This window comes from Emydura macquarii, unplaced genomic scaffold (genome assembly GCF_026122565.2).
Source record: "Emydura macquarii macquarii isolate MOO-44397 ecotype Brisbane River unplaced genomic scaffold, CSIRO-AGI_Emac_v2 contig_1876, whole genome shotgun sequence".
In the NCBI taxonomy this organism is placed as follows: Eukaryota; Metazoa; Chordata; order Testudines; family Chelidae; genus Emydura; species Emydura macquarii.
The window spans coordinates 28,353,678-28,369,710 of record NW_027132013.1 but is presented as its reverse complement, the minus strand read 5'-3'; the positions used below and the strand labels follow the sequence as shown (position 1 = coordinate 28,369,710).

The 16,033-nt window shown below is 37.6% G+C and overlaps 1 protein-coding gene across 1 annotated transcript in view; it reads left to right on the top strand.

Moving 5' to 3' along the window:
* SPRED1 (sprouty related EVH1 domain containing 1) overlaps nt 1-16,033 on the top strand; it is a 95,142-nt gene that overhangs the window by 64,691 nt on the left and 14,418 nt on the right. Inside the window, exons 3-4 of the mRNA XM_067558047.1 lie at nt 3,690-3,858; nt 5,454-5,503. Coding sequence (XP_067414148.1) covers nt 3,690-3,858; nt 5,454-5,503 — 219 coding nt within the window. The remainder of the gene's footprint in view (nt 1-3,689; nt 3,859-5,453; nt 5,504-16,033) is intronic.

Here is a 16,033-nt window from a genome sequence, read left to right as displayed (position 1 = left end):
TCAGGTTGTCTGCAGGCTTGGAAAGATAAAATTGCATTGATATAAACTTGGTTCATGTTTCCAGAGTTATCTTCAGAAGCATGAGGGTTAATATCTAGTTTAATGAAAACTTTTAGATTCTACGGCATGATTTAGCACCATTGTGTAGATCATGGAAAATTCTTCAACCACAGAATATGCAGGAACCTAAATAGATACTCTGTTTGTTGTGGCGCAATATTGTATATCTCTCCAGGAGTGTACATTAAGAAAGACGAGAGGTTAGTAAGCACTTTAGGAATGGAAGTATCCAATATATTTGTAAGGAAGTATAAAGAAACTTGGTTTTTGCATGCTGTTTCTCTGGTTTCCAACCATTATTGAAAGAGCTTGAATGGAATCTTTTATTCTACTTATTTTGGAAAATTATATGATGGCATTATATTGAGTTGGGGGCTTGTTTAAAAAAAATGTCAAATCTTGGGTTATGGTCTTAAGTACTGTTTTAGATATGGGACCAGATTGCCCATACCTGAGTTATTCCAGCCACGAAATCTGTCAGAGGTCAAGGTTATCTACCTGCATGTATTGCCATTAGCCTTCATATCACCCAACAAGAGGGATGGGAAAAATTCCAATGTGTTGGCAAAACTGGCATAACTTAATGCTGGAAGAAAACTCAAACTCTGGTTGGGCAAGACTAGACACTGTAGAAATGGGGTAATGTTGCTTCTTTCAATTCATAAATCTTCTGGTGTTTTAGACACATGCTGAATAAATCAGATATTCCATGGGTCCAGATGAACATAATTCCTAACAAGTTTGTATAATTTTCTTCATCTATGGATCTCTAAGCGCCTTAAGGAGGTGGAATTTCTGAAAAGCCATATACTTGCTTTAAGCACAGAGGGGCTTTTTTGGGCTTAAGGAAATGAGAGGCTTTCTTTGCATTCTGCTTCTTTCTGAACTTAATAAAAAAAAAAAAATTAAAATAAACCAACATGCTGCAAAGGAGAAAACGGGGCCTTTGGGTTTATAGGGTACTAGGAGCAATTTGGATATTTGACTATGGGCTTGCAACTTATACTTTATCCTAGTGTCTAAACTGGGCTAGGAATCTATATGAATTTCACATGCATAAATATATTGAGTATTATAGAAAACAGATATTCCATAAAACAGATTTACAAAAGAACCCCCCCCCCCCCCCCCCAAAAAAAAAAAAAAAAAAAAAAACCCTTTCTTTTGATCAGGTGAAAGTCTGGATTTGTGGATAGCATTATAATTTATAGGCAGCCTGGAGTTTGACTCAGTGCTAATGTATCTTGTATAAGGATTTGCCATTCAGAAATGCTAGTTTTCAGCACAAGGTGGCTAATAATACTGTAAAGGGCATTTATCTTAAAATAGACTTCCCTCTCATGTTAGCATGAAATATAAAGCACTGATTTTTCTCCCTTCTCCCCTCCTTCATTTAATTTTATCTCATGGTGTTTAGATTAACACAGCTTGGAGCAGATGTCCAGTGAGATACTATGGGAATCAGTGTTCCCGTACTTGACATCTTTCATTGATTTTCTGGATGACAGTGTAAATTTATGGTTCCAGATTAGGAGGCATTTTGAACAACATAAGACACAAAAATAATGAAGAAAAAATATTAATGTTAGAGGAAGAGGAGGAACAATTCAAAATGAGGACATTGAGCTGTAGAAAGAAACTTACAAAACTTACTACCAAAAGAGAATAGTTTGATAGTGGGCTGCAAATTAAAAATAGACTATAGACATCTCACAGCATGGTTTACGGGTTTTTTTGATGCACATGTAAAGGGAGGTAGACAGAGCCCATAATTCCTCTCTTCATAGACAGTTATACCTAGACTAGAGAACCTCGGTATTAACCATTTGGAGGGAGATAAGAGAAAAGTAATTATGCAGCTGAAGAGATTTACATGTGAGGAAAGAGTAAAAGGTCTAAATTAAAATTAATGACATCACTGCATAGAAAGAAGTAATTACTGGCGATAGAAGGCAATTGAATTCTGAACAGTGGAATTAATAGAGAATACGAAAGCTAAATATGAAGATAAATAGTCCTAAATTCACCTTAACTGTGCAGTGGTTTCTCAAGAGAAGCAAAGGAAGTTCCATCACATCAGATACTTCAAAATGGACTAGACAATGCATTTAAAAAAAAAAAAAATCTGGGGTCCAATCCTGAATTGGGAGGAGAAGGAAGACTAGTGTTGGTAGTTTAACAATTAATTCTGTCTATTCCAGAGTTGTTTTATATATAGGATTTTGTCATCACAAAAATGCCAGTGATTGGATTAAGAACTGAATATTTCTTACACAGCATGTTGATAGCCCAGAATGATGCTTTTTTCTTAACTACAATCTATGCAAATTGTTTTCAGTATTGGTTTCCCCAGAAATTGCAAATGACCTATATTAAAAATATAAATAGTGCAATCCAGTGGCAAATATCCTTTTGTGATGAGGGAATTTTGGAAGTATAAGGAAGCAGAATTTTGATTTCAAGAGATATTAATAATTAGTGAGTAAAAATGATATGGAGAAAACTTTGATCAAGTCTTCTCTTTAATCAAATGCTGTATTCAAAATAAATCCTTATTTTGCATCCACTATAAGAGATTTTATATTTCCTATCTCAATGTACAAAACAAATGAGTTTAGTATTCTGAAAAGATTATATGCCAGGGTTAAAATAAAAAATAATGTGTAACAACTTATCATGAAGTGCTTTAAATTTGCACAATGCTGCAAAAATATGAGACAAGGCCCCTGTTACAGTTTGTTCACTATTGACATGTTTTAGCAAGAAACATAATATAACTAAACCTCTCTGTGTGATAACTTTAAAACAGAGAAAAATGGTCGAATGATAGGAAGATTATATTTTGTTTCTTAACTGGACAAACTGCCTGCATGTGCCGCAAGTATTTCTGTGATCAGATGTCATTTTTATATTCTCCTTTCTCTTAATATTATCACTGTTTTAATTCCAAAGGTACTCCAACACAAAATGTAGAATTTTTTATGATATTTGTGGCTGTTTGATCAAATAGAGTTGAAAACTACAGCTGTCTATATCTTGCTTGTTTTCAGCTTGAATTATCTGTAATGTTTAAAGTAGATGTGGCTTATTTACAGTTATTCACTCCTGCTACTGTATTAATTTCTGAGTTCAGTGACTTCTCCTGTAGAAGGTGGAGATAAAATGGCTTTGAAGCAGTATACAAGTTAGGCCTAGCCTACACTGAGAAGTTTTATGATAGACTATACCAGCAAAACTTTCCTTGTGTAGATGTCGCATATACGGGCAAAAAAAGTGCTTTTGCCAGTATAACTTAACTGGTTTGGCAAGCAAAATAATATATACTGGCAAAAACATTTTCATGCTGGAAAATGATGCCAACACTAGGGCTTTTGCTCGTATAGAAATGTCACTAAAGAAGAATCTTGCTCCTCACTGACATTGCTACATTGGCAAATGTTTCTAATGTGGACCTCGCCTTAGTTGAAACTGCTTGTTTGTACTGGGAAGAAATTAAACAAGGATTTGTTAACTGCATTCATGAGGTCATTTTTTCAAGTAAAATCCAAAAGATGTATATTGAATATCCTTTCTACGCAAATATGAGAGATTTTCAGACAATTACAATTTTTTTTCTCCATTTCTGGAAGGTGGTTTTGGAATGTATGTTAAAGAAAGACCTCATTTACAACAAAGTTACCCCAACTTTTCACCATTGGAAGATTGATGACAAGAAGTTTGGCCTCACATTTCAGAGTCCTGCTGATGCTCGAGCATTTGACAGAGGCATCCGTAGAGCTGTAGAAGATCTCTCTCAAGGTATGAATCTTGGTTTGGGTTATTTTGTTTTTTATCTTACCCATATTAACCCTTTGAAATGACACCATAAGTATTTTGATTTAATGCTGCTGAGGTATTTAAAGATTTAGGTTGTTCCACAGTGGTTGTAATGGTTAGACAGTTTAATAATACTTTGAACTTCTCTAGCATTTTCCATCTAAGGATCCCAATATTTTCCTAATAATTAATTCTCAAAACATGCATGTGTAATAAAGAAGCATTATCTCCATTTTACAGATGAGAAAACAGAGGCATAGAGAGGTTTAGTGACTTACCCAGATCATACTAGAAACCTGCGATGGAACTGGTTTAACCATAACCATAAATTCCCAGTCCTATGCTTTTTTTTAACTACAAGTCCATCGTTTTGATTTGTTGATCTTGGTTTGTATATATTAATGGATGCACACTCTTGGGGGCATGTCATTATATGTTCTTGACACCCTTAAGATTACTTCCTTTGTCTAAGTACTTTTTAAAAATGATGTTGTCGAAGTAACTATGCACAAATTTTATGTAGGATCTGTGGAAAAATGTCTCATGCAAAACCTTAAGCAATGGTCTAATTGACACACAGTCCCAGAGCTGTGATTGTGTCATGGAAACTGGTGCACAAGAAAGACAGTAAAACAAAGACTGTTCTGAGATAAAAACACAATAAATGGGATGGGGACAAAAAATTAGTATTTGCCAATGAAAAAGGGACTTCTAAAAGGGAAATGGCCCTTTCAGACTTCTAAAAGGGAAAGTCAAACAATGAAGAGTTTGATATTCTGTATAGATGCCCATCTGAGATTTAATGTTTTTTCATGTGCCTGAAGCAATGCTAGTAAAGGGAGACATACTTTGAAAGGAAGAATGCTAATTGTTTTGTTCTAGTAAAATGACTTGTCATGAGTTGACTTGCCATTGGTATCTGCACTCCTATAAGAGAAAATGCAAGACTAATCAATGAACTTTTGAGCACACACATTTTAGTCCTTTTAATGTTGATCTTTTTTTGTGTGCGCTCACTTTTTGAATACCATCCTTGATGGTATTCCAAAATAACTTTCTGAAGGAAGATTTTTATCTTTAGATATATGCAACATATACTGCCTTTTTACCAATTCATGCAGCTAAGGCATAATTATGGGAGTTGGAAGATTCTAGCATGTGGCAGTAGCACACAATATATTAATCCTTAATTAATCCTTAATTAAACATTTATTCCAAAAGAGGGTACTTTCTTAATTTTGAATTATGGTAGAGTTTTCTGAAAAAAGCTTTTACAAGAAAAGTGAGAGAAAAGCAAATAAGTAGGTGACTAGAAATATTCAGTGGTATGAACACAGCAAAGCAGAATTGCAAGCTAGTTAGAAGACAAAATCTTACAGGAACAGCAGAAGTACTAGGAACCTGTATTATAGGCTTGTCACCATAAATGATGAAGTTATTTATTTAAAGGGCTTTGTATTTGATTCAGTTTTTATATTCTAAGTGGTTATTGGAATCTCAGATGGAATGATTGAAGCAATACATAGTGAAGGAAAGTAAAATTAATGTTTGTTTTTGCCCTTCTCATTTTTCCACAGGTTGTCCACCATTGCACGGTGATGCTGAAGTGGCTGAAGATGGCTTTCAAGTAAGTGTTTGAGCTTTATGCCAATCACATAATTATATTTAGAGTAAATGACAGTTGATTAACTTCTGTAACTTTATTTTGCTACTTCTTGCTAGTACTGATAGTAGTTTTAAGTTTAATTAAAGTGTGTTTCCTAGATCCAATATTTTGGAAATAATTTATAATCCAGCCCTTCTCATATATTTGTAATACATATTAAACAAGGGGATGGTTTGCTGTTTTAAAAGTCCAGTTTTTAAGTTTGTTTTCTGTTCCAGGGGAACAGGTGTCCATTGGAACAACATTTGATCCTCTGGTGACATGTAAAGAAAAGCACAGGAGCCAGGGTCTTTCAAAAATATACAGTTATTTTTATTTGCTGACCTAGACTTTATTGTGCTCTGGTATACTTTGCTGGTACTGTGCATGATTAAGGTGGTGGGTTTTTTGTTTTTTGGGGGATGTGCAATCCAAGCTAAGAGAATCATAGAGGAAATGGTGCGAAGTTGTCCAGTCCAAAGAGGTTAACCATATTGTAAAATTTCATATAATTTTAAATAAAGCTGGTGCCATAGTTAAAGCTGTTCCTAAGCACCTTTTTAAAGGCTTTATTGACCCTAGCAACATTACAGGATTAATTTTTATTTGAATTGTTCTTGAGCAATTTCTACAGGCAACGAGAGAGGTAACAAACTTCCTTTAGATGTGTCACAAACAGTTATGATGCTTTACTCAGAGACATCACTGAATACTGTGAAATTGATATGTAGTCATAACTACCAAGTTAGCATATCATTAAAAATCCATGTCACAGCTGTGTAAAGCAAAGGTGCTTTTCTTCATTTAGTCCCAATTATTTAGTGTAGCAAATACAAAGAAAATCCTGGTAACTGTTCCTACTCTATTGTTCACTTTTTCAGATATCCCATTTAAATAAAAGATTTTTTTTTTTTGTGAATGAGGTTCTCTTTAAAGACTTCAGAGTCACTCAGAAAACTGATGGTATACTAAAGTGACTTTTTGAAGAAAAGATTGTCTTTAGATATTAAACTCTGGTACTGCACATTGCCTTTTTACCAGTTTACTGAGCTAGAATATCAAATGCACAAAATGACAAAGATAAGATTGGTAGATGATTTGCACAATTTGAGGACCAGGTTAAGAAACAAACTGCTAGTGAGGGGCTAATATAATTCCAGTATATAGAAAGGATTATAATGCAAATGGATAGGTAAGAGCCATCTAATTTTATCACAAAATGGAATAGGGATTTAAAGAGGGAAATGCTTTATAAAATATAGGGGACAATAATCTTTATAATAATATTGTTAGGGAAAATCACTTTAAAATCTTATGTATTTTAAACTAGCATAATTTAGACAAATTTATAATGATAAGATTATTTGTAGGGAGAGTGGGAAAAGAGTCAGTTTCTTCACAAAAGATGGTTGTTACCCCTATTCATAGCAACTAGTCTGAGATTAGGTCACGCACATAAAATGCATCTGATTACAATATTTCAGACAGTCCAGAACACATAGTATAAGGTCTCATCATGACTAGCAATACCCATTGTGGTCATATTTGTTATCTGTCTCTTGGTGGCCAAGCAAAAAAGCTTCTCCCCGTCTATCTGCATGACATAGTAAAGTAAAGGATATTTGGTAATGAAGAAAGTCACATAGCAGATGAGACAGACAGAAGAAGACATGTGTTGATTGGGTATCCTTAATTAGATTTTCAGACAAGGATTATATACTGCTAGTAAAACCAGAACTTCTACAATCATTTTAATTATTACAGGGGAAAACTAAGATTTATTAATTATTTGGGACAACTGTTCTAGCCACCAGAGATGACATTCTGGAAAGATGTATTAACTGGGCAGCTCAGGATTCCCTCAGCATGGAGGAGTCCTGGGCTAGCATAGGCAGCTCTACACTATCCTTCCCTACTTTCCTAGTGTAGAAGGTGTACTGAGAGCAGGAAGGGACGTGATCAGAGCACATTTACAACCTCTCATGGGATAGAGCAGGCCTGTGCTTCACTATTGTTGAAGTGTGTGTAGTAGTTGTGGGGATAAGTACCTTTTATTGGGGAGGTTAAGGAGGAAGATGACAATTTGGTCTTCTGAAAAACAATCTCCATTCTGGGTATTTCACTAGCAGTCCCTTGTAGAGCTGCCAAGTTCCATGCAATCTTGCATTTGGCAGTCCTGACTTACATTCCTGCAGGTCAGGCTGAATCTCGCATGTTTGGCTGTGCTATGGGAAGGCAGCAAGCGTTTCTTTATAGGCGCTGCTGTTTTGGCCACTCTGGCTCTGAGGAGGCAGCCAGGCACCCCTTCTATTGCCATTCCTCTTGCTGCACACAAGCCAGGAAGGAGCACTTGAGAAGACAGCACCACCACTACAAGATGAGGGGGCCCAATACTAATTCCGATGCCTGCATGCTCTCCATCTCCTTCCCACAGTCAGTTGCATCAGGCTCCCCTAGGAGCTCCCCAACCTCCAGTACCTTTATCCCTAGGAATCCCAGCAGCACCCCACCCAGCTAGGCTTCTAGATACCCTTGAGAACTCATCTACCCAAGCCACAACTGCCAAGTTTTGTTCAGCTCTGTGTTCTACAACACAATCTGCTCTGAGCAGGGGTGGGAGATCAGAAGCTTAAGTTTATGGTTATGTGCAAATTGGATTAAATTGCTGGCACTAATTTCACACATGGAGCAGTACAGAATTTATCAGCTATGCCCTTTTGCTTCTTGACTGCTGAAGAGTAGCTCTGCCCTTTAAAGTATGAGGAGTTCCTTGCTGAAGCAGCAGCACAGGGCAAATTCTGACTGAATTTTGAACTTTCTGCTATCCGTACACATTCTATGGACTGTGAAAGTTGGGGAAGAATCTGTCACATCCGAAGATGTACTGGATGGATTGTAGTTAAATAACACATTGCAGCCAGATTCAGTAGGGCTCTGCGGGGCTTGGTGCACTTTTATGTTACTTCATCGCAGGGTTAGCATAACAGCAGCACCACTAAATTTCATTGATATACCACGTAACTTGCTTACTCTTCAACCCTAACCCTCCAGACTACACTTCCCTTGTTCTAGAGCAATGCTTCCCAACCTTTTTGGCTTGAGGGCCACAGATATCATTTTTACAACCTGAAAGGCCAGCTCCTCGCTGATCTCCTGTCTCCCTGGCTGCAGCAGGGAAAGTGAATGCGTCCTGTAGCCCTATGCACTCCACCTGGATCTCTAGACAGTGGCTCCCTTCTACAGCCAGGGGGATGGAGGATCAGTGCTCTCCTCCCTCTGGCTCTAGGAGGGATCACAGCGCCTATGGACCCAGACGTAGCGGGGAGCAGGGCAAAGCGCTCCAGCCAGGGGAGGGGAGCACTGATCTCCCATCCCCTTGGCTGCAGCAAGGAGCCTGCACTGGTCATTTAGCCCTGTGGAAACGCGTTCCGCCTAGGTCCTTAGGCAGCGGCTTCTTTCTGCAACCAGTTATGAGGGGAGACTTATATTTAAACTTATAAGAAATTGCTACAAACAGTAGTGTCCTTAATTCACATCAGCACAGTAGCCTCCTACTTCCAACTATGTTTACCATAGATTAGAAAATTCTGTAGTTCAGATTATATTTTGTTAGTTGGGATGCTGGAAAAATTCACTGGAATTTCAGAGATGTTTTGCTGAAGTGTTTACAATAGGTGGTTCTTAACTGTTATCCACCTTTTTAACAAGGTTTCGCAGTTTTCTCAAATATCTCGTACTACATAGATCCCACAAAAGGATTGTGTACATGTGCAGTAAGAATACTGCAATATTTAGCATGTACATATAAATGTTGTTATAAAATAACTTATGAATTTCTAGGGTTTTGACAGGTTTAAATAATAAAAGCCTACATACCATCTCTGGACTCAACTTGTATTATTACTAGTGTATAGCTACTAAAACATATGTATTTTACAACATTACGTCTTGTTATAAAATCCCTTTAATGTGTAGGAGCCAAGTTTAGTGACAACTGACCTTGCTTTATAACTTTTTTTAAAGATCTGTAACTTTATGTTCAAATGGCTTTTTGGTTTGAATGAAATAAATAGTTATGTTAGAGCATAAGCTTTGCTGCTACTGATATCCACAGGAATATTATTAGATTATTATTATTAGAATATTATGAAGATTGCAAGTTTGGCCACGCAAAATTTTAATAAAGGCAGAGCAGATTACAAAACATTAGTAATTAAATATTTAAAAAATTAAATTGAATTCATACCTTCAACACACAAGGGTAACATAAGGGTACCTATGTAGAATTAATGAGGGAGAAGGAAGATTGTGTAAATGAAATATATATATTTTTAAAAGCCTTAGTAAGTTATTCCTGTTCTTTTGTTTAAAGAACCTTGAGGAAACTTAAGAAAATTCCCAATTGATCTAATAGATTCTTTCTCAATGGAGGTCATTTTCATTTGACCTTAAGATTATATAACTTTATTTAATTACTTAAGATTTACTTTTCAGCTGCACAGAATATTACTGAAATCTTAAACATACTTAAAAGAAAAAATCCACACTTCAGCTTTTCCCAAACTGCTATTAAGAGAGAGAATGGTACAGCTATATTTACTGATTATAATGAGACTAAAACTACCATTTATCAGAGCATTTGTGTGTTGTATCTGAAGACTTTCACTGCTAGCATTGAGTGTACATATTTTTGTTGTTTAGCACCATAAAATACCAGTTCACCACCGTGAGTCATTAGCTGACGATTATTTTTCAAGAACCTACTGTAAAAAAAATTTTCACCTAAAATTAAGTACAATTTATTCTCTAGTTACTACATTATTTCCAAATGTAAATGTGTATATAAAAAAGTTAGTGTAGTCATAAATGACAAATATAAAAAGCGTGCGCACGCACACACATAAAGAGTGCACATATATAGAGACTCTAAAGGACAAATTTTCATCTGTGTGTATAGTGGGTGCACATACACCCATTTATTGATCACGTGTGGGCAGCTGAGCAATGAGGCATGCATTTATCGGATTTTCTTGTTTAAATATAGGACTTGTGGGCTCAGCTGAAGTTCATGTTTTTGCATTCAGTGTACCTGCAGTTTAAGTGGCTGGCCCTAGTTGTTTTCCTCTACCAAATATAAACTTCTAGAGAAGAGGTGGTTTATTGGTTTTTAAATTAAGAAGTTAAGAATTGTAAACCAAAATTAAAGAACTAATCAAGATCTCTTAATCTGTTTTAATCTGATAGTGAAGCCAGAGCAAATTACTATTTTTCATACAGTTATTGGAATACTTGCATATGACTTTCAAATTGATATGCTTATTAAGTTTTGATTTTGAGAATTGCAAGATAAACACAACAAATATTTTGCAATGCCTGGCAGACTTTGTTGTTCAGGTATATTGCTATGATTGACAGGCCACTGACACTTTTTCATTACAGTTTTGAAGTAATAAGACAGGAAGCTCTTCCTCAAATTTCCTGCTGCAGGCAAAGGCAGAGGAAAATTTAAATTTGTTTGGCTAAAAAAGTTGTCATATTCTTTGACTCCAAGGAATTACTTGACTGTTGTTGTCAGGATTAAGTGTTTTTTAGTCAAAATGGCAAAAAGACCTGTGATTCACACACATTGTCTAAAATGGTCTTGCTGCAGCAGACAGGATGTGAATTGGTTATGTTGTTCCTTTTTGTAAAGATAATGTTTGTGTGTCCAATTATTTGTGTGTGCAAATGAAGTAAGTTTAGGCTTCATCTTACCAAAATAATTTATAGCATTATGACCTTTTGCAAGTAACTGAGATCTAATTCAGCAGTGATTTTATGATACTGTAATGTCATTTGTTTCATGTGTTACAGGGTTAAGAAATTCCTACACAAATTATTTGCATGCACTGCAAATAGCATCTTAACTACATGTTATACCCCAAGCAGTAAATGTGATGGTCATCTGCATTCCTTATTTAAATTTAATATAGCGGTTTTGTATAAAAACTGTTCAATTTTGTGAGGAGGGATAGTGCATACTGAACAAGGAAGAGGAATTACTTTTTTTTTTTCCCCCCTGATACCAGTTAGCTGATTTAACCATATTTACTTTTTCAAAGGTAGATCTCCTCCTGTTATGTTTTACGAATTCGTATACCAAATTTGATAACCAAAAAAACGTCAGTGTTCTAATGTGGGTAAGCAAAGCAGACTTAGGAGAAACAATATATATGTCATATGTCTATTTATTTTTTCTTAAATTGCTTAAAAATAATTAATTTGGACAACATTTCAACGCTTTCAGAGTCTAGGCCAAGAAAAATGTGATTGTAGTGAAGGTTTTACTGCCAAATCTGAAAATCGCTCCACCAGTCTAAGAAATGGCTAAAACAGAAGGTGATTACTTTAAATTTATTGAGACCTGTTTCATTGACTCAGATGAAAAAATACTTAAACCTTCACCAGTTGGTTAGAATCAAGCAGCAAAATTTCAGGCCTCATGGAAGCAAAATACAACTAAGGGAAACGTGGTCTTTTATCCTTCCTTCTGTATAATCATTCAACAATACCGAAAGCAGAACATTTTTAAACAATGTTTGCAAAACAATGCTGAATTCTCTACCAGGCTTAGCTCTGGCAAACTGGAAAAATGGAGAGGAGAGGAGAAACTTTGAAGAAGAGAGAAGCTCTTTCTGGTTTTCATTTTTCTACAGCTGTCATCTGGCTTTGAATTCCGCTGGAGAGCTACAGCTGGACTCATTTTATTGCTTTTCCCAGCATCCTTTTGCCTGTGAGCACAGAAATGTTTTAGTAGTCTTGGGGGAAAAAAAAAGTTAGAGTATCTCTTAGCAACCATAGGACAGTAATTATTATACCAGCAGCTGGGAGCAAACCAGATTTCCGTTGTGCATTAAAAACTGGCATAGATTACTTTACAGATGATAGGGACTAACCTATGCTAGTGCTGAACTTTGCAGGCTGTGGTAAAAGGATATTGAATGTGGGCGGTGTGTAATTGCTTTGGACAGTAGAAGAGGTGAATGTGTGTTTGTGCAATATATATTTTGTAGATTTAATATAGCAAGTTTTGTTCTTAAGGAAGATTTCACATGCTTGATTCTTATTTAAAGAATTTTTTCAGTATAACAGTATAACAGGAGTTTGTTTCTTCATGTTGTCAGTATTTCTATTATAAATGCTGTTTTTCAGGTGTTTATAACCATGCCATAAAATTTCACATTGGACTAAAACTTGGCATACATAGCCTCTGTCCAAAGTAAAGCTTTTTTCAAATTTAATAAAATTGCTTTGGCTATTTCTGAATTATGAGTGCAATAAAAAAGTTTATTAGTTCATTATACACTTTTTGCACCGATATAATGTAGACCGCTTTGTTTAACTAATCTAGTCATTTCTGATACTTTGAAAAGGAAAAAAAAATGAACTACCAAGATAATTAAAAGGACACTGTCTGTGTGGTGAGGTGAAACATTAACCTTTCTACAGTTTTCCTTCCTCATAGTTCTTATATTATGAATTTCAAATATATTTCTTTCTCCCCATCTCCACCCTCCCCTGAACTGGGAAGAGTGGTAAATAATGAAGAAGTCAGGTCACTAATACAGAGAGATCTGGATTGCTTGGTAAGCTTGGGATCAAGCAAATAGGGACAGATAGGAAGGAACTCAGCACACAACATACTATAGCCACTGTGCTGCTGTTTCTGCATTGCTATTTTTAGCATTCTAGCTCAAAGCTAGCACATGTATGTTATACCCAAGCTGGAAATTACAGTTCCAGCATGTAGACTTTTACCCTAAGATTTGCCTGCAAGCTATGACAATGCATACACAAAGGAGACCTTGCATACTTCCGTTACATGGCTGAATATATACACATTTTGTAGATGCAATTTAGGTATGTTTGTTCAACAATTTAGCTCTCAAATTTGCACATAAAATCCGGTGTTTAGATTTTTCAAACTTTTTCTTTTTTCTGCTGGAGCATGGATTTATAGATTCCAAGCCAGAAGGGACTATTTTGATCATATAGCTGACCTTTTGCAAAACACTGGCCATGGAACTTCCTTGGGACAATTCCTACAGCATTTAGAAAAACATCCAATCTTGATTTAAAAATTGTCATTGATGGAGAATTCAACATTATCCTTGGGAAGTTGTACCAAAGTTAATTACTCTCACTGTAAAACATTTATCCCTTATTTCCAGTCTGAATTTGTCTAGCTTTAACTTCCAGCCATTGGAGTATGTTATGTCTTTTGCTACTAGATTGAAGAGTCCCATTATTAAATATTCCCTTGTAGGTACTTAAACTGTAATCAAGTCACCCCTTAACTTTCTGTTTGTTAAGCTAAATAGATTGAGCTCCTTGACTCTAATGTTATAAGGCATATTTTCTAATTCTTCAGTCATTCTTCTGGCTCTTTTGTGTATGCTCTCCTATTTATAAACATCCTTCTTGAATCGTGGACACCAGAACTAAACATACTATGCCAGTACCGGTCAGACCAGTACCAAATACAGCGGTAAAATAAGCTCTCTACTCCTACTCAAGATTCCTCTCATTTATGCATCCAAAAGATTGCATTAGCCTGTTAGTCCATAGCATTGCACTGGGAGCTCATGTTCAGCTCCAAACAAGGGCATATAAAGAGGCAAAGACCTGCTGCTACTCAATCCTTCTCAGTGTCCTGTGGCTTGAGATGAATCTATTGCATGTCCAATTGATTCTGTGGCTTCCCACCTTTTTTTAGTATTCTGTTCCTTATTTCTTAGTTATTTTAGTCTTATTTTTACTCCTTTTAGTTTATAGTTTTGATTAGGAGGAGTGTTACCCTCCCCCCCATTTCTTTCTTTTTTGGCTGGTAGCCTCCTGGGTTATGCGGAAGATCAGAGTTTAAGTCCCGCCAGACCTGCCACAGGTCTTCTTTCGTGAAGTGACAGACATGGAGCTGCCTCGGGGACAACCAAGTCTCATCTAAATGTAAGGTCTGTACGGGGTTTAAGATAAAGAAATAAAGAAAGAGAAGTTAGACTCAAATTCCTGCAATCACAGGTACTCCAGTTCCCCTGTTCTATTGTAGTTAGCAATTAGGTTAATTAAGTAAGTAGTTCTTTAAATGCTGCTGTTAGTAGTTAGTTAGTGTTAAGTGTTAGTCCCGTTAGAGATGTCGACTTGGGAGCGGGGCATGCCCCACTCTCCGGACTTCAAGCCCTGTACAGTTTGCGGCAAGCCCTTCCTGCTCAGTGACCCCCACAAGAGCTGTCTGAAGTGCTTGGGGGAGTCACACCACAAGGACAAGTATAAGATCTGTGCAAGGGCTTCAGACTGAAGACTCAGAAAGAAAGGGAGATCTGCCTGAAAGCCCTTCTCATGGAGGCGGTGTTGAGACTGGCCTCGGAGCTGCCACATTCCACCTTGGTGCCGAGCATTTTGCCAGTGCAGGCACTAGCCACCTTCTCCTCTGCAAAAGAGGAAGAAGAAACAGCGCCTGGACAAGGATTGCTCCTTTGCACCAAAGAAGAGCAGAGATGCAGGGTCAAGCAAGGGCACCGCTTCGTTCCAGCTGGCTGCACTGGGACATTCGGAGCAGGACTCGGCCTTTAGGGCTCTGAGCCCTCCAACTCCGGGAGCAGAAGGGATCCCTCCAGCTCAGGGTGCCGTCGAAGCCTGACGCAGTCCAGGCAGCGAAGTTTTTGATGGCTGTCCCCCTGCTTCCCACTCCTAAGCCTGCCCTGGTGCCGGGGAGGGATAAGGCGTCCGTTTCAAAGGGGAAGCCAGCGATGGGACCCCCTCACTGGCTGCACTGCTCGCCTGAGCCCTAGAGGATGTCTCCTCAGGACAGGTCACCAAGGTGAAGGTCCCCACCATCGAGACGCAGGTCCCCAGGGTCCTGTTCCCTGTCACCGGCACTGAACCCACTCCGCCAAGGTCCCAGCGAGAGCGATGCCATTCCACCTCCCCGGCACCGACAGTTTCTCCCACGACAACCAGACACCCAAGCCAGTCACTGCTGCACTGAGTTCACCTGAACGCAGCCAGTACCACCATGGTTCCCCCGTCAGTGGGGCACTCTTCAACTTCCTGACAGGAGTCCCCTGGAGGTTTTAAAAAAGAGTCTGGATAGCCATCTGTTCTGGATGGTGTTGACACAACAAATCCTCCATTTTGGCAGGGGATTAGACCTAGATGTCCCTTGCAGTCCCTTCTAAACCTTAGGATTCTGTGATTCTTCTGCTGACTTTTGGGCCTTTCAAGACTTCATGGGGCAACAGTGGCAGAATTCCCCAGATCCCATTAGAGGAGGTTCTATTGGTGGACATTTTAAATATCCTGAGGGAAAAATCGCACACACAAGAAATGAGGCTTTGTTATTGCCTGCTTGCACAGTCTAGCAAACACCTGTCACTATCCAAACCACCTGTAAGTGAACAGATGATAATACTATATTCTATGTGAAGGAATAGATGCATTTTTTTCCCCACCCCACTCCCAATTCCCTGGGACTCG